General features: G+C 40.4%; 1 protein-coding gene across 9 annotated transcripts in view; it reads right to left on the bottom strand.

Moving 5' to 3' along the window:
• The window catches only part of eif4g3a (eukaryotic translation initiation factor 4 gamma, 3a), a 61928-nt gene that overhangs the window by 34884 nt on the left and 6113 nt on the right, over window positions 1–20931 (bottom strand). For 5 of the 9 annotated variants that reach the window (XM_049471790.1, XM_049471791.1, XM_049471792.1 and 2 more), the window contains exons 2-7: window positions 14565–14637; window positions 10758–10904; window positions 8986–9078; window positions 7021–7098; window positions 1016–1195; window positions 6–117 (exon numbers count right to left, since the gene is read on the bottom strand). In XM_049471790.1, coding sequence (XP_049327747.1) covers window positions 6–117; window positions 1016–1195; window positions 7021–7098; window positions 8986–9078; window positions 10758–10904; window positions 14565–14637 — 683 coding nt within the window. The remainder of the gene's footprint in view (window positions 1–5; window positions 118–1015; window positions 1196–7020; window positions 7099–8985; window positions 9079–10757; window positions 10905–14564; window positions 14638–20931) is intronic. The other 4 variants (XM_049471795.1, XM_049471796.1, XM_049471798.1 and 1 more) reach the window with 2 other exon arrangements.

Here is a 20931-nt window from a genome sequence, read left to right as displayed (position 1 = left end):
CTGACCGTATGGTGTGGGGTATTCCCCGGGTCCAGGTCCGGAGTAGAAGGTTCCGGAGCCGGGTGGTGGCACAGAGTACTGCTGCGGGGGTCCAACATAGGGGGCGCTGTGACGGTACTGAGAACAGAGTGAAGAACCCATCGTTTTAATATAGTAATTCTCTTCTACAGGGATTAGACAGGCTGCATGTGTGCATTTGCACATATATATCAGCAATGGGCCAGTATACAGTATAGTAGCTGAATGTATTCATTAAAAGGGGTTTCCACAAACACTGATATATTGGACTCTATCTTACACCCTGCACAAGGCGTGTTCTGATGCTCATTGCTATCTTAAACTCCCCCAACAGTCTATTTTCACTCCTTATTCCTGTCTGGTTCCTGCTGGAGCTCCTTCACAGCGTCAACCAGCAGCTCAGTTTCCTCTGCTGAGAAGAGTTTGTTGAACACGTCCAGGTAGCTGCACCGTTAAAATAGCAATCCACCAAAGTCAGAGCTCACCTGACTTTCACATGACACTCTGATTGGTTTATTTCACGTTACGCCCAAAATTAACCACACCCATGATTAATTTGTAGAATTAGTACATGCCTTTTGTGTTGTTACGACAGCAAAGTTTAGCATTAGCATTAGCTGCTAACCGTGCTAAGCTCTAGCTCTTTCACCGTACAGAGGTGAGTATATCGGCCTATAGTCTGCATGTTTACTGTGTTAAAACAAGCTACGCAGGACAAATCGCTAGCTAATATCTCCCTGGCTTACCAAAACACTCAGGGTTATTCATTGTAGCGCTGTCGGGCGACATTAGCCCACTAATGCTAATGCTCCAGCCTTAGTGCTGGAGAAATTTGTGCTTTACACACCCAAATAAACAGTTTTCAGAAAAGAAATCTAGATTATCTGTAGATTTACATTCAGCACTCGTTTAACTTTAAAAGAAAGTCTCTTTTTTGTATTATAGTTTTTTTAATTTACAGGGTTTTTTTAATACAGTTTTATACAGGTGTGTGTACCTGTGGGATGTAGTACTGGGCTGCCTGTGGGGAGGGGAAGGGCATGGGGGTCATGGTCATCATGATGGTCTGATTGGGAGGGTAGACTGCAGCAGCCGGAGTCTGAGAGCTGGCTCGGATGGAGGGAGCGTTCGTGGGGAGAGCAGGACGAGTGGTCTGCATCTGAGCCCTGTGTAGAAACTAGAGAGAGAGAGAGAGAGAGAGAGAGAGAGAGAGAGAGCGAGAGAGAGATTTCAAAACTACATTGTAGAAAAATATACTAAACTCATCCAAACCATGAAGAAATTATTTAGTAAACCAAAAAAAGTGTTAAACCAGGCTTTCAGTTAACAGCTGTGCTGAACTCATCAAGAGTTAATTACTTGAATTTCTTGTCTCTTCATGTAAAGTTTGAGAGCATCAGTTAAAGTAAAGTAGTGAAGAGGTAGAGTTACAGGTATACAGTGAATAGTGAATATTTGAGTAATGTTCGAATCCAGGTTATGAGAAGCAAAAACTACTCAACTTAGTAAAGAAAAGTAAAAAAAATAGTTTAAGAAAGAAAAGAAGAATTTCAAGAACTTTAAAAGTATCCTTAAGTGCAGTGATGAAACTGGCACTCTTCAGGACCGCCCAAAGAAAAGAGCACCTAAATGCTTCACAGAGTATTTTGGTTTGTTTAACACTTTTTTTTTTACTTTATTTTTATTGAGTTTTAACATATAAAAAACTAACAAAAAACAAAAGTAAAACAGAACAACAGAAAAGGCAGATCAGACGTTTGACAGGGTCTTTCAAAAGAGACATTTAAATGTTATATATATGTATATATGAAGTAGAAAAATAAAGAAAGGCAAATCATGGGAAGACACAAAAACACAAGGAGGTAGGGGTGGGCCATATTATATCGTATATCGTACAATATATCGTAACACAGAAATATCATGATATTAAAAATCCATATCGTGATAATAGGGCTGTTCTGTCTTAAAAGTAGTCTATTATTTACTGTGAAGCTTTAGGTGTATTTATTGTATAATTGTTTTAGTTTGCAGTTTATATGCATGCACTAAATATTCTGCAATATTATTTGCTGCATTATATTATTTTATGCTGTATTATTTATTTTGCCACATTGCGATTATTCTGTTATACTATTATACTATATTCAAAAATACCCTGAAATATCGTGATATTATTTTAGAGCCATATCGCCCACCCCTACAAGGAGGTCTAAAGTACAAATTACAATTTATGATTTAATTAAGTAAATCAGTTCAGAGACAAGTAAGATTTCCAGTTTCTCCAGTATTTTTAATATCTTTTAGTCCTGCTCCTGCTCCACAGACAGACTCCGAAAGTCTTTTGTCCCTCAGGCCATAAGACTGTTCAACTCCTCTCAGCACAGCAAACTGAAGCACAGTCGTTGACACTGTGACACTTTTTCATTCTGGTAATTCTGGCCACACCATGGACACACCCTCAGCTACGGTCACACTCTCAGTCTTGCTGATGCCTATAACACTATTTTTATAGTTCTACCCTATTTTGCACTAGTTGTTCACTCACTAGTTCATTTATCTACTGTTTACTTATCTTCTGCATTGCTGAATTTAAATTATTATATATCTGTGTATTTGCACTTTCTGCATGGCAGACATCAGTTGTCCTCACTTTATGCACATCAACTGGTGTTCACTGTCTGTCTGTCTGTCTGGCTGGCTGTCTGTCTGGCTGTCTGTCTGGCTGTCTGTCTGGCTGTCTGTCTGGCTGTCTGTCTGGCTGTCTGGCTGTCTGTCTGGCTGTCTGGCTGTCTGTCTATTAATGAAAAAGTTATTTTCTCCATGACAAAAAATCTCCTGAACAATTTAAACCCATTTAGAAAGAGTTGGAGAGACTTTACTCTTCTTAGTTAAGCTAATAGTGCTTGTAACTGTTCCTGTTTGTGTTTCTTCATAGTCTGTATATAGATAATCTAAATCTACTGTAATATCAGAATTTTAACACTCAGAATCACGATAACGATTAACAAGTGATATATTGTATTTTAACACACAGGGGGCTGTAGAATGGACGGGGCTCTACGGGTGGAGCTCCAGCACAAAGCGTTATTCACCCGGAGAACAGAGTGTGTGTGAAACCCACAGGAGAAACACCCCACCCCCCTCCCCACTCCTCCACCCCTCCATCCCTCCACCCCTCCACCCAGCACTGCAAATATTTCCTCAACAAACCGGCAAACAGGAGCATCAGACCAGGATTCGACCAATCACCATCCCTCCAGCTGCTCCTCCACACACACCATCTCCCTCTATATCTCACACAATTACTCAACTACAAATACAATTACAGTTTACATTAACTTTTAAGCCCATTATTAACCTCATATGGAACAAATACAAGCAGTAAACTGAAAGGCTTGGTTTTCGAGGGGAAATAAATGAAATAACTATCGAAAAACAGCTAAAAAAGGCACAAAAAGCAACTGAAAATAGGGAATTAATGTTAAATTATTTCTTTGTTGCTTCTTGGGAACAGTACACTGCAAAAAACGAAATCTTAGCAAGTGAAATTATCTAGTTTCAAAGCAATAAATCTTATTTCTTGCTCTAATAAGAATTTTTAGATTTGTAAATTAAAGCAGTAAATGTAAGATTGTCTTACTTATTTTAGGAATAATGATCTTATTCAGTCTTACTTAGAACTTTCCCCTTATTTTAAGTAATTTGAACTCAAAATAAACACAAAAAGTCAGCAGTCACGTTATTCTGATACTTGTGTAGAAATTTAAGCAAGAAAATAAAATATTTTTGCTTGATTTAAGTTTTGCTTCACTCATTTTAAAGCTTTGTCATTGCTTATTTTAAAAATACTTTATAAGAATTTTTTGCTTAACCCACTGGCAGATTTTTTGTCGCAATGTCTCAATTTAAATGAATTTTATCTAGTTTTTGCCAATTGATTTTTTGCAGTGTAGAGAGACTGGAGATGGATAGAATGAACAGTTTACATGACAGAGCAGCTCAAATCCATCCAAACCTCACATCACGTTACAAACACAGCAATGCAAAGCTTCAGATGGAGTCTAGAGAGAGGTGGAGACGTGTTCTCTGGAGTTCTGAATCTTTATCTGCTTTTTTATCTGCCAATATTATGGACGAGTCTATGAAAGTTTGTCGATTGCAAGAAGAACAGTGCTTGTCTGGCTGCATTGTGCTGAGTGTAAAGTTTGGATGAGGGGGGATCATTAGTATGGTGTGAGGTTTCTGGACATTGTCTTGTCTTTGCATTATTTGAGGTCTGAAAGCTCTGCATCTTTTTTTTGTTATTTCAGTCATTTCTCATTTTCTGTAAATAAATGCTCTAAATGAAAATATTTTTATTTGTAATTTGGGAGAAATGTTGTCTGTAGTTTATAGAATAAAACAACAAGCAAAATCTCTTCATTTGCTTACCAGAGCTGAATATAAAATTAGGAGGTTGCACTGGTACATTACAGCACAGAGCAAAGACCTTCGTTTTTTAATAATAGTAAATAATTAAACTTAATTGAACTTATTTAAAAATTAAAAGCAGTTTTATCCAAATTCTGAAGAGTCAGTGATATTAAAGGAGTGGTCTGTATATGAATGGTCGTGTACGTGCATCTGAGGGCGACTCTGTGAGCACTCCCACAGCTGACCTACATTCAGCAGCAGCCAACTGGCCTTCTGTACGTGTGTGTGTGTGTGTGTGTGTGTGTGTGTATCCCTCTTGGCTGCTGCTCTGGCTGGTTTTGAATGGCCTGTAGGCTGCTGGTGCTGACAGGCTGCAGTGGAGGGCAGGCAGGAACATGCTGCTGCTGCTGCTGCTGCTGTGAGAAGGTAGAACACCAGCTCAGCTCTTTTTAAACCTGCAGGAACCTCAAACCTTCACACTGCTCCACACCAGAGATGATTCATATAAAACTGAGAACTTTTAATATGAGATACGAGAATTATCTGACTAAAAACTCCAGGTTTTAGCAGAGCAGAAATCATCAGAACTGTGCTACAGATGAGGCTGATCTCTATTAAGACTATCCAGTGTCTCGGTTGTTTCTTGGGTCATTGTCATGCTGGAAGACCCGGTTACCATCCATATTTAATAATGTTCTTACTGAAGGGAAGGAGGTTGTTTGGCAAAATCTTGCGATACATGACCCCATCCATTCTCCTTTATAGTTATAGATATATAGTTATATAGTTGTCAGGAGAACAGTACATGCCGGGCTGCACTGTGTCAAGTGTAAAAGTTTGGATGAGGGGGGATCATTAGTAGCAATCCAAGAGATTCTGAAGGTTTACAGTGGAAAACAAGGGTTTGTGATAAAAAAAGAGAAAAAGGGACTGGGCCTAACTGTGCTGTAAACTGCAGAACGATCTGCGCACCTTAAAAGCAGTGTAGAGTGAATCAGTTTAGATAGTAAATAAAGCGTTACGGTTACGGTAAAATCCCTGAAACGTTCCAGCATCAATCACAGCCAGAGGTTCTGTGGAAAAACTTACATAATCTCTGATTATTAATATTCCCAAACAGCACAAGAAGCACAAGAGCAGCACTTTCACAAGATCTGAACCAAATCTGAACCAAAAGAAGAAAAAAGGACCCGCAGAAAGAAACCGAGGGGCGTGTCCGAGTGCTGCAGAGAGGCAGGACGGCGATGTGTCTCAGTGGCAGCTCTGAGGAAACGGATGGATGAGAGAGACTAGCGTTAGCGAGTCCTGTTAGCATGGGATGAATGAAATATCTGAGCCTACGCTGAGTTTTATTCTAACATTTCTGCAGCAGCAGAAAGAGCCATTGTTCCGCCTCCAAGCGGCCTGACACTCAAGCACTTCCTCAGCGGCAGGAGCCAGCGGCAGCAGCAACCAGTCACAGGAGGCAGTGGCAGCGGGCAGCCACAGGAGCCAACTACAGCAATCAGCCACAGGAGGCAGTGGCAGCAGCCAGTCAACAAAAAACTAGCCAGAGAAACTCGCGGCAGCAGCATCCAGCTATAGGAGCCAGCAGCCGCAGTCAACCAGTCACAGGAGGCAGTGGCAGCAGGCAACTAATCACATTAACCAGGAGCAGCAACCAGTCACAGGAGCCAGCGACAGCAACCAGCCACAGGAGCCAGCGCCAGCAACCAGCCACAGGAGCCAGCGGCAGCAACCAGTCACAGGAGCCAGCGGCAGCAGTTAACCTGTCACAGTATCCAGCAGACAGTCACAGCAAGAGCAGCCAGCATTAGCAACCAGCCAGTTAAAATAACCATCGCCAGGAACCATTTACAGAAACTAGCCAGAGAAGCCAGTGCCAGCAACCAGTCACAGGAGGCAGTGGCAGCAGGCAACTAGTCACAGTAACCAGCAGTAGCAACCAGTCACAGGAGCCAGCGGCAGCAGCCAGCAGCAGAAGCCATTGACAGCAACCAGCTACAGGAGGCAGAGGCAGCCACTAACCAGTCACAGTGTCCAGCGGACAGCCACAGCAAGAGCAGCCAGCGTCAGCAGCCAGCCAGTTAAAATAACCAGCGTCAGCAACCAGTCACAGGAGGCAGCGGCAGCATCCACAGTAAGATGGATGATCAAAAGCCATCAAACCAAGCTGAACCGCTTGAATTAGTGCAGCAGGAGCGTCATACAGTCATCCAAAAGCAGTGTGTAAGACTGGTGGAGGACAGCATGCCAAGACGGATCATTAGTATTGTTTACTGTTTTTTTTTTTATTAATTTGAATTAGTTTTTTTTTGCATTATTATTTGAGGTCTGAAAGCACTGCATCTTACTATTTTGACCATTTCGTATCTTATGGAACCAGAAAAAAAAAAAAAAAACTCTAATTGACACTACTATTTTATTTTTAATTGAAATTTGGGAAATAAATCATTTTATTGTGGCCTCTTCATGTTTTCCAAAATTCTGTGATAAAATTATTTTATATTTTCCGCATTATCGTCCAGCAACATGTACCCATATTTAAAAGCATGCTTTACATACATGTACTATTGAAACAGGGGTTACCTGGTGGTGGGCGGGTCGGGGCCCGGTCACAAACTGGTGCAGAGAGAGGAGGTGCGGGAGCAGGTATGGAGAAGACGCCAGCAGCAGGAGAAGAAACAGAAAGAAATAAAACAGACAAAAATACAGAGAGAGGCAGAATTATAGATTAGACTAATAGAGAGGGGATGCTCCTGAACTCAGAACAGTGCCTGTGCTGCACCTTTACTCGGCTCCTGCTCCGTTTTAAAAATCAAATTTAACGCTTTTTAAGACCTTTTTTTGCCTTCTTAAGTAGAAAATAATTTATTGTATTGATCAATTTCTCTCTTCTCTCTCCAGTAACATTAGCTAGCTCTCTGCCAACACTAGTTTTCTCTCCCGTAACTTGCCACAAACTTTAGTATGTTAGCTAGCTCACCGCTAACGTTAGCTAGCTCTCAACTAACTGTGATAGAAGCAAAAAACTCATTATTTACAAGGTTGTGACTTGCCACGGAGAGTAGGTACAGATTCCTCCCTCAGACGAAGTCTGCTACATAATCCTGCTGTGTTTCTTCAACTGATATAGTGGGTGGGGCTATACAGGATTTCTTATTGTGATGTCACAATAAAGGAGGAGCTTCCAAACATCTTAAAAACGTATATGATTCCAACTCTTTTTTAGCTTATTTAAGTGGAAATACAAATGCAAGCACAAAGTGTCCCCTTTAATTTGACTGCATTAAAAAATAAATCAAATATTCTATTTTTCACCACTAATGCCTAAAAGTGGCTTTTGATTGGTTTAATAAAAAGTGACTGATGACAAAAAGCTGTTGTGTGATTTGCTTCAGTGTAAAATTGACATTGACAGATCCTCTACTCTTTGCTTACGCCCACTGGCTCTCCGGACTGCACTAGCAAGTATGTGTAACGAGTGCATGAGATTATATAATAATCCTCATATGTATATGTACATGCATATGTGTTGCGATGCTTTGTTACATCCCTAGTTATTACCATTAATAACCACTGATTATTGAAGATCCATGCATTATTGATCATTTACAGATAAAAGCACTCTATTAACTGCTGATATTATCTGTACTGTCACTGTCTCTGACACACTGAGGGTGATCTGGTTTCTATTGTGTTACTGTAACATAAAAGCATGAATCACTTATTCACCCTGACAGAAGTCTGAACGATGCCGACGGCAAAGCGAAAGAAACCCAAGAATGAAAGAAAGGAAGATGCAAAAACAGTACGAGCCACACCCACTAAGGTACAGTAACAACACTGTATAATGCAGCTCTATAATACACGTACAGCTCTGAATAAAATGAAGAGAGCACTTCAGTTTCTGAATCAGTTTCTCTGATTTTGCTATTTATAGGTTTATGTTTGAGTAAAATGAACATTGTTGTTTTATTCTATAAACTACAGACAACATTTCTCCCAAATTCCAAATAAAAATATTCTTATTTAAAGAATGTATTTACAGAAAATGAGAAATGTCTGAAATAACAAAAAGATGCAGAGCTTTCAGACCTCAAATAATGCAAAGAAAACAAGTTCATATTCAGAAAGTTTTAAGAGTTCAGAAATAATCAATATTTGGTGGAATAATCCTGGTTGGTTTTTAATCAAAGTTTTAATTTCATGCATCTTGGCATCATATTCTCCTCCACCAGTCTTACACACTGCTTTTGGATAACTTTATGCTGCTTTACTCCTGGTGCAAAAATTCAAGCAGTTCAGTTTGGTGGTTTGATGGTTTGTGATCATCCATCTTCCTCTTGATTATATTCCAGAGGTTTTTAATTTGCTAAAATTAAAGAAACTCATCATTTTTAGGTGCTCTCTTATTTTTTCAGAGCTGTATATATCGATATATTGTCCCTCCTCTAGCTGGATTGGGACGGACCCTCTGTAAACTGAATTATGGTAAATATTGTATAAATATTTTGTGTTTTTGAGTGTTAATACAGGATGAGTTAGACTTACTGGTCTGCTGGGAGGCTGTATGTTCATTGGTTGAGTCTGTGGAGAATAAACGATGGGGGTGGAGGAGGCGTTCTGTGTCTGGCTGTAGGAAGGCTGCACACAAAAAAAGACAAAAAAAAAAAAAAAAACAAGAAAATGAGTTTAAATGCTTTATTTGTTTTATTTTTTATATATTTATTGACCTAGTTAGTTTTTTCTTATTATGCTTTTTATCTTGATTCCTATGTTCATTCCTTAGTTCATTATTATTCATTTTATCATTTTTTATCATTCTTATTATTTTACTTTACTTTTACCTTTATCTTTTTCTTCATTTTATATTTTATAAATTCTTTATTTTTTGTGCCAAATTTTTATAGTCTTTAGAATTTCCTTTTTTTACATATATATCTATATAAAATGTCACTTTCGAAAATTTTGTTTCTTATATTTATTTATTTATTTATTATTTTTACTATTTTGCTCCTTATTATTTCTAATTAAAATAAAAAAATTTAGATTGATTGATTGAAATGTTACAATTCAAACAGACGAAGTGAAGTGTTATTTGGAAAAGTCTTGGGATCTGCCACATCTGTGCAAGTTGTGAGGTATTATCTTGTGAGTGAGACTAAATACTGCAAGGCTCCAGACTAACTTTTTAACAAACATCCTTAAAAAATTATAATTTCTTTTGTTTATTTACATTTTTTTAACATTACAGTTGTATTTATCTGTATATTTATCGGTTATGATGTTGTCAGTCGTTATTGTTCTAGTACCTCATGAATTTTTTTGTTCTGTCGGGATAACCGTTGCCACTTTTGAAGCTCCACAGTTGACTGGCATGGCAAACCATCAAACAAAATTACAGTATCTCCTTTAAGGGCTTTTTCCTTTTAGCTTCATGTTGACCCTCCTCCTCTAGTGAAGTTTCCAGCAAGCTGATTGGCTCTAAGTTTTAAGGACATGCAGAAAATCTCTGTCCACAAAAAGCTTTAATCCTGTCCCGAGTGCTATTTTCGTATAGTCCCCGGGACAGTGGGATGGTGTTAGTCTGAAGCCCTGTACTGGTCAATGTGCTCATGGCAAGGCAACGTGAATTATCGTGAATTATATAGAATTATCGAGTGAGGTCTGATAGTGTGACATGAATGCAGGTTCATAAATGCTTTTATTAAAGTCACAATATGATAAAGTTAGGAACCCAAGAGTTTAATCTCCCGTCACCTTCAGGTACTAAAATAACTGGATCATCTTCTCATTGTCTTCCGAGTGTGTGTGTGTGTGTGTGTGTGTGTGTGTGTGTGTGTGTGTGTGTGTGTGCTGGTGACAGATTGAGTGCGGAGGAGGCCAGTATTCTCTATTATTAGACGAGCAGAACTCCTTCAAGCTAAAGCACTGAGCCCACAACTCCATCCTCTAAACAGCTCTTACTCACCGGAACCTGGATACAGTGGAGATTTTTTTACATCTACAGTACAGGCCAAAAGTTTGGACACACCTTCTTCTCTTTTTCAATGCGTTTTCTTTATTTATCATGACTGATATTTACATTGTAGATTCTCACTGAAGCATCAAAACTATGAATGAACACATGTGGAGTTTTATGTACTTAATAAAAAATGAGCTGAACCTCCACAGTCACCGGACCTGAACCCAATCCAGATGGTTTGGGGTGAGCTGGAGCACAGAGTGAAGAAGGCAAAGGAGCAACAAGTGCTAATAAACACCTCTGGGAACTCCTTCCTTCCTTCAAGACTGAAACAGAACACAGAACAGAACACACGTACCCCTCCACCTGTTTCCCAGCCCTTTATATAGCGGTACGGGGCGGCGGGGGTGGAGATCTGAGACAGAGTGGGTGGAGCTCCTCCCAGGTTAGGATGGGCTTTACTCAGATCATGGCCTGGATATGGAGGACCCGGGTGCCGAGGAACCTGAAACACACAAACACATACAGTACGTTCATATTTATAAAAATGTGGAGTCCCACTTATATCCCATTTTCAGTAAGACAGGAACGAAACTTTGTGGGTAATGGGTTAAAACTTCCCTGCAACTACTACGCCTACTGCAACTACCTCAACTACCTGCAACTACTGTGACTGCTGAGACTCCTGCAACTACTGCGCCTGCTGCAACTACCTGCAACTACTGCGACTGCTGAGACTCCTGAGACTCCTGCAACTACTACCGCAGTTCCCATGACTACTGCAATTCCTGTGGCTCCTGCAAATACTGAGACTTCCGCAACTACTGAGACTCGTGCGACTACTGCAAATCCTGCAAATACTGCGACTCCTGAAACTACTGAGACTGAGACTCCTGCAGCTACTGCGACCCCTGTGACTCTTGCAACTACTGAGACTCCAGAAACTACTGAGACTCCTGAAACTACTGAGACTCCTGAAACTACTGTGACTCCAGCAATTACTGAGACTCCGGCAACTACTGAGACTCTTGCAACTACTGTGACTCCTGAAACTACCGGGACTCCTGAAACTACCGCGACTCCTGAAACTACCGCGACTCCTGAAACTACCGTGACTCCTGAAACTACCGCGACTCCAGCAACTACTGCGACTCCTGAAACTACTGAGACTCCTGCAGCTACTGCGACCCCTGTGACTCCAGCAATTACTGAGACTCCGGCAACTACTGAGACTCCAGCAACTACTGTGACTCCTGAAACTACCGCGACTCCTGAAACTACCGCGACTCCAGCAACTACTGAGACTCCTGAAACTACTGAGACTCCTGCAGCTACTGCGACCCCTGTGACTCCAGCAATTACTGAGACTCCGGCAACTACTGAGACTCTTGCAACTACTGTGACTCCTGAAACTACCGCGACTCATGCAAATACTGAGCCCCTGTGACTTCTGCAACTCCTGCAACCATTGCAATTTCTGTGACTACTGTAACTTCTGAGATTCCTGCAACTACTGCGACTACTGTGTGACAACAGGCTCATCCTGACTTCACTTTGGAAAACGTGTATAAACCACCAGGAGGGGAGGATAGAGAGAGGATAACTAGAAGCTGCCACTACCAGAGAACAGAGACAGACAGAGAGAGAGAGTGAAAGAGAGAGAGAGAGAAAGTTCCTTCTGTTCTCTCGTTCTCTGTCTCACACACACTGTTGTGTTTGCTGCTGCTGTTCGTTGCTAAGACACCAGTTCACTCTGCAGCAGTGGAGATGTGTGTGTGTGTGTGTGCGCACAGGTGTGTGTTAATGCAGTCAGAGTAGCCAGCAACCAGGCAGTGCTGAAGGGGGGCTGATGGCAGAAGCGAGTAATGGCAAGTGTGTGTGTGTGTGAGTGTGTGTGTGTATAATAATGTTTAAAGGGCAAATCTGGGCTAAAACATTTATGTCAAAACATTAGATATCACTATACCAATCTGAGGTGGTTGTGTATGAGGTGTTAGGGAGTGATTGAACACAGTGTTTAAAAACTCCAGCAGCACTGCTGTATCTGATCAACTCACTGTACCAGCTCAACACTCACTAACACCTCATACACCACCACCATGCTAATCACTGCTAATCACTGCAGTGCTGAGAATATTGAACCACCCACCACCTAAATAATAATACTTTAATCTTCCCAAAAATCATCAGAGCTCCTTATAATCCGGTGCTCCTTATGTATGAATTCTATCAGTCAGGTATTAAGGAGCAGTAAAGCCACTCCACTGAAGTACAGAGTTATACAGGAGTTTCAGTAAAGTGTCTCCATCACTAAGGCTGGAGCAGCATTAGCATTAGCCGTCAACCAAAGTGCTAGCTCTTTTGCTGTAGAGGTGAGTATACTGGACTTTAGTCTGTGCGTTTATCGTGTTAAAACAAGCTACGTGGGAAGAACCATTAGCTAACCGCTAGTGGTTAGCTGTTAATGCTCCAGCTTTAGTAAAAAAAAAATCTGGAAATCTAAACTTACTGTAAATAAATGGAAGCGTTTTACGCTTTACTCACCCAAATAAACAGCTTTCAGGAGATAAATCTGTGTAGTTTAACATCCACCGCTTGTCTGACTTAAGAATTACAGTTTTGTTTACTTAGCTTAGCTTTACAGGTCAGCTGAATTAGAAGGAAAACATGGCGACACCCCTGTTCCTTACTAGTGTCGCATAAAATGCGCCTGAAAATAGACGTTTACTGATAGTGCACCTTATAATCAGGGAAGGAGAGAGTAAAGAGAGTGAAGGAGAGACGAGAGGAGGGAAGGAGGAGAGAGTAAATAAAGAGAAGGAGGGAGGAGAGGAGGGAAGGAGGGAGTAAAGAGAGAGAAGTAGGGAGGAGAGGAGAGGAGGAGAGGAGAGAGCAAAGACAGAGAAGGAGGGAGGAGGAGGGAAGGAGAGGAGAGAGTAAAGAGAGAGGAGGAGGGAGGAGAGAAGGGAAGGAGAGGAGAGAGTAAAGAGAGAGAAGTAGGGAGGAGAGGAGAGGAGGAGAGGAGAGAGTAAAGACAGAGAAGGAGGGAGGAGGAGGGAAGAAGAGGAGAGAGTAAAGAGAGAGAAGTAGGGAGGAGAGGAGGAGAGGAGAGAGTAAAGACAGAGAAGGAGGGAGGAGAGGATGGAAGGAGAGGAGAGAGTAAAGAGAGAGAAGGAGGGAGGAGAGGAGGAGGGAGGAGAGAAGGGAAGGAGAGGGGAGAGTAAAGAGAGAGAAGGAGGGAGGAGAGGATGGAAGGAGAGGAGAGAGTAAAGAGAGAGAAGGAGGGAGGAGAGGAGGGAAGAAGAGGAGAGAGTAAAGAGAGAGGAGGAGGGAGGAGAGGAGGGAAGAAGAGGAGAGAGTAAAGAGAGAGGAGGAGGGAGGAGAGGAGGGAAGGAGAGGAGAGAGTAAAGAGAGAGGAGGAGGGAGGAGAGGAGGGAAGAAGAGGAGAGAGTAAAGAGAGAGGAGGAGGGAGGAGAGGAGGGAAGGAGAGGAGAGAGTAAAGAGAGAGAAGGAGGGAGGAGAGGAGGGAAGGAGAGGAGAGAGTAAAGAGAGAGAAGGAGGGAGGAGAGGAGGGAAGAAGAGGAGAGAGTAAAGAGAGAGGAGGAGGGAGGAGAGGAGGGAAGGAGAGGAGAGAGTAAAGAGAGAGAAGGAGGGAGGAGAGGAGGGAAGAAGAGGAGAGAGTAAAGAGAGAGAAGGAGGGAGGAGAGAAAGGAAGGAGAGGAGAGAGTAAAGAGAGAGTAAAGAGAGAGAAGGAGGGAGGAGAGAAGAGAGTAAAGAGAGAGTAAAAAGAGAGAAGGAGGGAAGGAGAGAGGGAAGGAGGGAGCACAGGAGGGAGGAAAGGAAAAATGTACCCTTTTGAGAGTGCATCAGTAAGTACAGTAAGTATCAGAACACTAACAAGATACCCCTTTTGCGAGTGCATCACTGAGCCCATTACAGTGTCTACCATTAAAACACTAATCGAATTGGGAGGAGAGGAGAGAGTAAAGAAAGAGAAGGAGGGAGGAGAGGAAGGAAGGAGAGGAGAGAGTGAAGAAAGAGAAGGAGGGAAGGAGGAGAGAGAGTAATGAAAACAGCGATAGTTATCTGGTTAACAGTGAACTGATCCTGCATGCTGATATCCCCCCGGTGTGAGGGAATGGTGTTAACACTAGTGCACACTCACGCTGTAGACCGCAGTCACCCCCGGCTGGGCTGGAAATATCCGCTCCTCCAGTGACAGCGGCACGCGGGGGATTCTGGAGAGATCGGGGTTAAGGAAGACTCTGGAACGGGGTCAATACGCTTAGAAAAGGTTAAAAAGGTCGACTGAAATTCCTCAAATTCCACACATAGTGAACATTTCATACCCTGCACAATGTTACACAACATTACACACTAACAACCATGTTTTTTTCCTCCTACATAATACTGATACATAACAATAAATATATATAACATCACAAAAGTTAATTAATAATTCATTCTTAACCGTTTATTCCTGGTCAGGTTTGGGGTGAAATATCCAGAGATAACCAAAAATCCAAAAAATCACTAATCACAATGCAGGAAATCTACCTGGACAGGGAGCCAGCCCCCTATTTTAGTGATCTGTAGATGGTGAGCAGTCAAGCGTGCATCAAGGTGTCTTTGCTATCATAACGACGGGAAAAGTACACCTTGCTTGGCTTGAAACACAATGCAAATGGCATGTACTAAATCCCCAAATCTCTTTGATAGGGGATTGCTATTGTAACGGTGCAGCTGCCTGGACGTGTCCAACAAACTCTTCTCAGCAGAGGAAACTGAGCTGCTGGTTCACCATTGATTTACGGGAACAGCAATGTTATTTATTTTATTTAGCATTTGGTTTATTGTTGATGTAATAAAAGTAGGGTTTGCGCTGCCGAGATAGCAATGAACGTCTGACTGTTGACTGTTGTCAGGGTTTTAATCAGTCAGTGGAGCTCCTGTGTTTTCTCTTATCAAGATAAAAAAGGAAAACTCCAGAAATGTACCTGAACACACCTCATTTTCAGATATATTCAGATATATTCAGAAGCTCTGCTGCTATTAAAACCAGTCAGTAACCAGATTATTAAATACATGTAAGCAAACTGACTTTTCCTGTAATCCAGCACACACACACAGCGTGAGGGTACGAAAGTGAAAGTTAAACAAAGCCAAACCAGTTCCGGCTCTCCCCTCCCCCAAATATCTAAAGTCCCCCTTCTACAGTACAGTACATCATGTACCTTCACCAGAGGCCCAGAAGATCAGAACGAAACCCCGAACCGGAATCAGAGACCGGAATGCAGAGTTTCAGTCTGGAAAGCTTTTTTAAAGTTTTTAATTATTTAATGTTACTTCTTTTATTCAACATGGGAATTTGGAATACTGTCAAAATAACTGCATTCATTACAGATCAATCTGTAAAAATGTTTACATTTAATTTGTACTATAAACCTCTATGTCTCATATTTCTCACATTTCAAATAAACCAATGATTTTTACATCTATAGACGCCTCAGATAGGTGTACTATGACCTCTACAACCAAACTCACTGCTAAAAACACATGCAAATCGGTCACAATAATTACATTATCAATTTAACTCCTATTAAGATGGTACATCACTCGAAAGTGCATCACTCAGTCCATTACAGTGAGTATCAGAACACTAACCAGTTAAGCGCACATCATTTAGCCCAGTACAATCAGTATCAGAACACAAACCAGATTCTCCTCTTTGAGTGCATTACTCATTACTAAGTATAAGAACACTAACCAGAAACCCCTTTTAAGAGTGCCGGAAAGAATGCATATTTGTATATATTTAAATGCAGTTGATTCCAAAAGACAAAGTACATTTCATTTTGACAGGTAATTGTACTAAATAATAATTAGAATTATTATCAATCATAAAATGCTGATCTGTTTCTAATGATAATAGCTTTGGCATTTACACTGACAGTGTGAGGAGAGAGAGAGAGTGAGAGAGAGAGAGAGAGAGAGAGAGAGAGAGAAAGAGTGAGAGAACTGGATTTGGCAGATCTCTGTGAATGTGACTGTTGAACAGTAGGTCACATGGTTTCAGGGAAACCCAAGCTTTCCTCTTACTTCTCTCTCTCTCTCTCAAAGCATTTGCACACAGATTTTATGTAATGTCAGACCCATGCGTGTTCTACATCTATATATATATATATATATATATATATATATATATATATATATATATATATATATATATATATAGAAATTGTATGTTATTAGTGATTGGAGTAAAATAAATTGTATTAAGTAGAAAATTAATACAATCAAGTAAAATAAAAAGCCCTGACATTATATACACATGATGCCAATCATTATTTTTCCTTGTTTTAATACTAAAGTACTAGTAATACTTATGAGTTAGAGTCACCTGGAAATCAGGCTTTCAGTTAACAGCTGTGCTGAACTCATCAAGAGTTAATTTAACTTTTTTGAGAGCTGTGTTTGAGAGCATCAGTTAAAGTAAAGTAGTGAAGAGGTAGAGTTACAGGTATACAGTGAATAGTGGATATTTGAGTAATGTTGGAATCCAGGTTATGAGAAGCAACAACTACTCAACTCAATAAAGAAAAAAGAACTTTATAAGAACAAATGAAGGTCAGTTAATCTAAAAAATAGAAGAATTTCAAGAACTTTGAAAGTATCTTTAAGTGCAGTCACAAAAAAGACCATCAAAAAAAACTTTGTGATGGTGGAACTGGCACTCATCAGGACCGGCCCAGTTCCATAACACACACACACACACACACACACACACACACACACACACACACACAGACACTTCTTCTGGCAACCTGCCAACATTACCCCTGAGAACCAGGGAGAGAGAGAGAGAGGAAGGAGGGGGAGCTAAAAGAGAAACAAAAGAGAGGTACATACAGAGGCCCTTCGAGAAAGAAGGGAGAGAAAGAGAGAGAGAGAAAGAAAGAGAGGATAAAATAGAAATAAAGTAGAAATAGGATAGAGAGATATAAAGAGGATTGAGATAAAGGAGAGAGAGAAAAAGAAAAAGAGAGAGAGAGAACTGGGGGAGAGATACTTCATTCATAACCGCCTCAAATAAACCCAAACACACTGCGGCTCCAGAAATGCAGTGTGTGTTTCCTCCAGACGGCAGTCAGCACACCCCTGCGGGGACGGTATGAGTAAGTGTGCGTGTGTGTGTGTGTGTTATAGAGAGTGTGTGTGTGTGTGTCACAGAGAGAGTGTGTGTGTGTGTGTGTGACTTTAGTATCTATGCTTCACTCTGCAGTTTTTACTCACTATTGGAAAGTGAATCCAGTTTCCTCCCTCTTTATAATTAAATAAAGTTAATTCTGGGCCAAACAGGGTAATTTGTGGTTTTAAAAGTTCCTCAAACCGTCCAATGGGCTATGGAGTGTAGAACCGACTCATCAAGTAAGTTGGTTTAGGAATCGAGTGCAGATTGGAATCAATGACTCAAATCATTCTTTAGAATGAGCTGATCTGGTGTTAATATAAAGACAGCTGTGGGGAAACTCAGAGACGACACAGAGCTCTCCTCAGACACTAGATTATACATTAGAACTGAAAACTAAAGAGAAATAAAGCAGTAAACCAGCCACAGAAACGTACTGTAAAAGAAACTCTGAACGCTAGCATTTCTTTATAGATCTTTCTAGACATAAACAGCTCTGTAAAACATTAAGAGAGCACTTCTGTTTCTGAATCAGTTTCTCTGATTTTACTATTTATAGGTTTATGTTTGAGTAAAATGAACATTGTTGTTTTATTCTATAAACTACAGACAACATTTCTCCCAAATTACAAATAAAAATATTCTCATTTAGAGCATTTATTTACAGAAAATGAGAAATGACTGAAATTACAACAAAAAAGTTCATTTTCATAAAGTTTTAAGAGTTCAGAAATCAATATTTGGTGGAATAACCCTGGTTGGTTTTTAATCACAGTTTTTCATGCATCTTGGCATCATGTTCTCCTCCACCAGTCTTACACACTGCTTTTGGATAACTTTATGCTGCTTTACTCCTGGTGCAAAAATTCAAGCAGTTCAGTTTGGTGGTTTGATGGTTTGTGATCATCCATCTTCCTCTTGATTATATTCCAGAGGTTTTCAATTTTTAAGAGCTCTCTGGGTTAAAGTACTGGTACATAATAAATGGGGTATCAGATCGTTTTTAATTATTATTATGAAGTATTGAGATACTTTTCTAGTATCGGTACACTGTGCACGATTAGTAAGTGTGAACACCCGCACGCTGACTGTCCACTAGGGGTCATCTGTGGCTATTAATGCAAATTAGACACTTTACTCTCTGACCCCGTCAACCAATCAAACCTCACACACTGTGGATTTTCTCAGAGGAGATTGTGTAATTCAGTGCTTTAGTCCTCTGGAGTTCACACACACACACACACACACACACAACACACACACACTTACAGTTACGTGCAACAGTGCTGTGTTTTCACTCCAAACACACTGTAGCTGTGTAAGAGAGTGGGGGTCACACTCTCTTTCTCACACACACACACACTGGTGCGGAACTGGAGTGTGTACGTGGCAGCTGAGTAGAGGGGCTGTGTTTGGGGGGTGGGAGACAGCGGGGCTAGAAGAGAGAGAGGGAAAGCAAATAGAGAATGCTGGGACTAAAAGACAGATGGAGAGAGAGAGAGAGAAAGAGTGCAAAGTGAGAAATTAATTTAAAATGAATAAAAATTAGAAATAAGAACTTTCAGACCTCAAATAATGCAAAGAAAACAAGTTCATATTCATAAAGTTTTAAGAGTTCAGAAATAATCAATATTTGGTGGAATAACCCTGGTTGGTTTTTAATCACAGTTTTAATTTCATGTATCTTGGCATCATGTTCTCCTCCACCAGTCTTACACACTGCTTTTGGATAACTTTATGCTGCTTTACTCCTGGTGTAAAAATTCAAGCAGTTCAGTTTGGTGGTTTGATGGTTTGTGATCATCCATCTTCCTCTTGATTATATTGCAGAGGTTTTCAATTTGGTAAAATCAAAGAAAATCATCATTTTTAAGAGGTTCTTATTTTTTCCACTACCATACACTACTATGTACTAACCTATACTAGCATATGCTATTCTATACTAATATATACTACCCTATACTCCCTATATTACATTGTACCACCATATTACCCTGTACTATAATACTCTAGACTACATTTCCCCCTCCTATACTAACCCACACTCCCTATACTACTCTATATTCCATATTCTACTCTACTATACACTATACTACCCCATACTCCAATTACTACTCTATACTACCCACATACCCCTGTACCCATATAATACTCTATACTACCACCTACCCCCTATAACACCACTTACTATCCTGTGTGAGACACACACACACACTCACACACACTCACACACACTCACACACACTCACACACACTCACACACACTCACACACACTCACACACACTCACACACACTCACACACACACACAGCTGTACCTGAGTGTGAATAGAGGAATAGAGTGAATGGAGATGCAGCAGATGGTGCCTCTCATCTGTGTGTCATCTAAACACCATCACTGTGCACATGACTCCTTACAAAATCTGTTCTCAAACACACACACACACTCACGTCTGTACCACACACACACCAATAATACTGTACAATAGCCAAACACACCACTTTGAAACATCTGCAGCTAAATATTCACAAAAACAGAATCTACATATTAATAAAACATTATTTTCACAAAAAAACAAGGCAATCCTCACAATTAAAGTGTAAATAACTATAAATAACTTTAAACCAGAAATCTAAAGCCTGTTAGAAAAAAACAGCGTAACTTACTGTCTTATTATTAACATTAATAACCCAAGAATCCACCTCACGCTTCACTTCATCGTGCTCAATTTAAAGTAGTGCACGCATATAATCTGCAAACAAATTCATAGTAAATACAGTAAATAAACTGCTCTAAACAATATTGTGATAGAGTTCAGTGTAACTGTTTTAAGTCCTGCAAATAAACAGAGAAGCCCTTAAATTAAGGACTGCACAGCTGATTCTGACGTCAATAACAGCTCTATTATTATTATTTACACAACACAGCGTGATGTACACAGCTGAAATTACGCAACCTGAGAGTCTATAACTTTCATTTCTCATTAGACACATATAAACACACACATATATACATATATAAATAACACTGTAGCTCACCATCAAAACAAACAGAGAGCAGACAGGTCCTGCATAATTAATCACGTCTGGAGTAAAGAGAGGAAAACTGTGGAAAAGTAGATTTTTTTTTTAAAGCTACAGCTCCTGTCTGAACACAGCTGATCTCTAATTGGCTCTCAGTGTAAACAGAAGCTGTTCCTGAGAACCGTCCCGCCGGGAAAACACACACACACTGTCCCGGCATGACCCAACTCGAACCACAGACCCACATTATACACAATCCAGAACTACACAACTCATCAACAACACCAGAAAACAATTCACTAACCCTGACTCACGATATC

Source organism: Astyanax mexicanus, chromosome 24, assembly GCF_023375975.1.
Source record: "Astyanax mexicanus isolate ESR-SI-001 chromosome 24, AstMex3_surface, whole genome shotgun sequence".
Taxonomy (NCBI): Eukaryota; Metazoa; Chordata; class Actinopteri; order Characiformes; family Acestrorhamphidae; genus Astyanax; species Astyanax mexicanus.
This window is presented reverse-complemented; position numbering and strand designations above follow the sequence as displayed.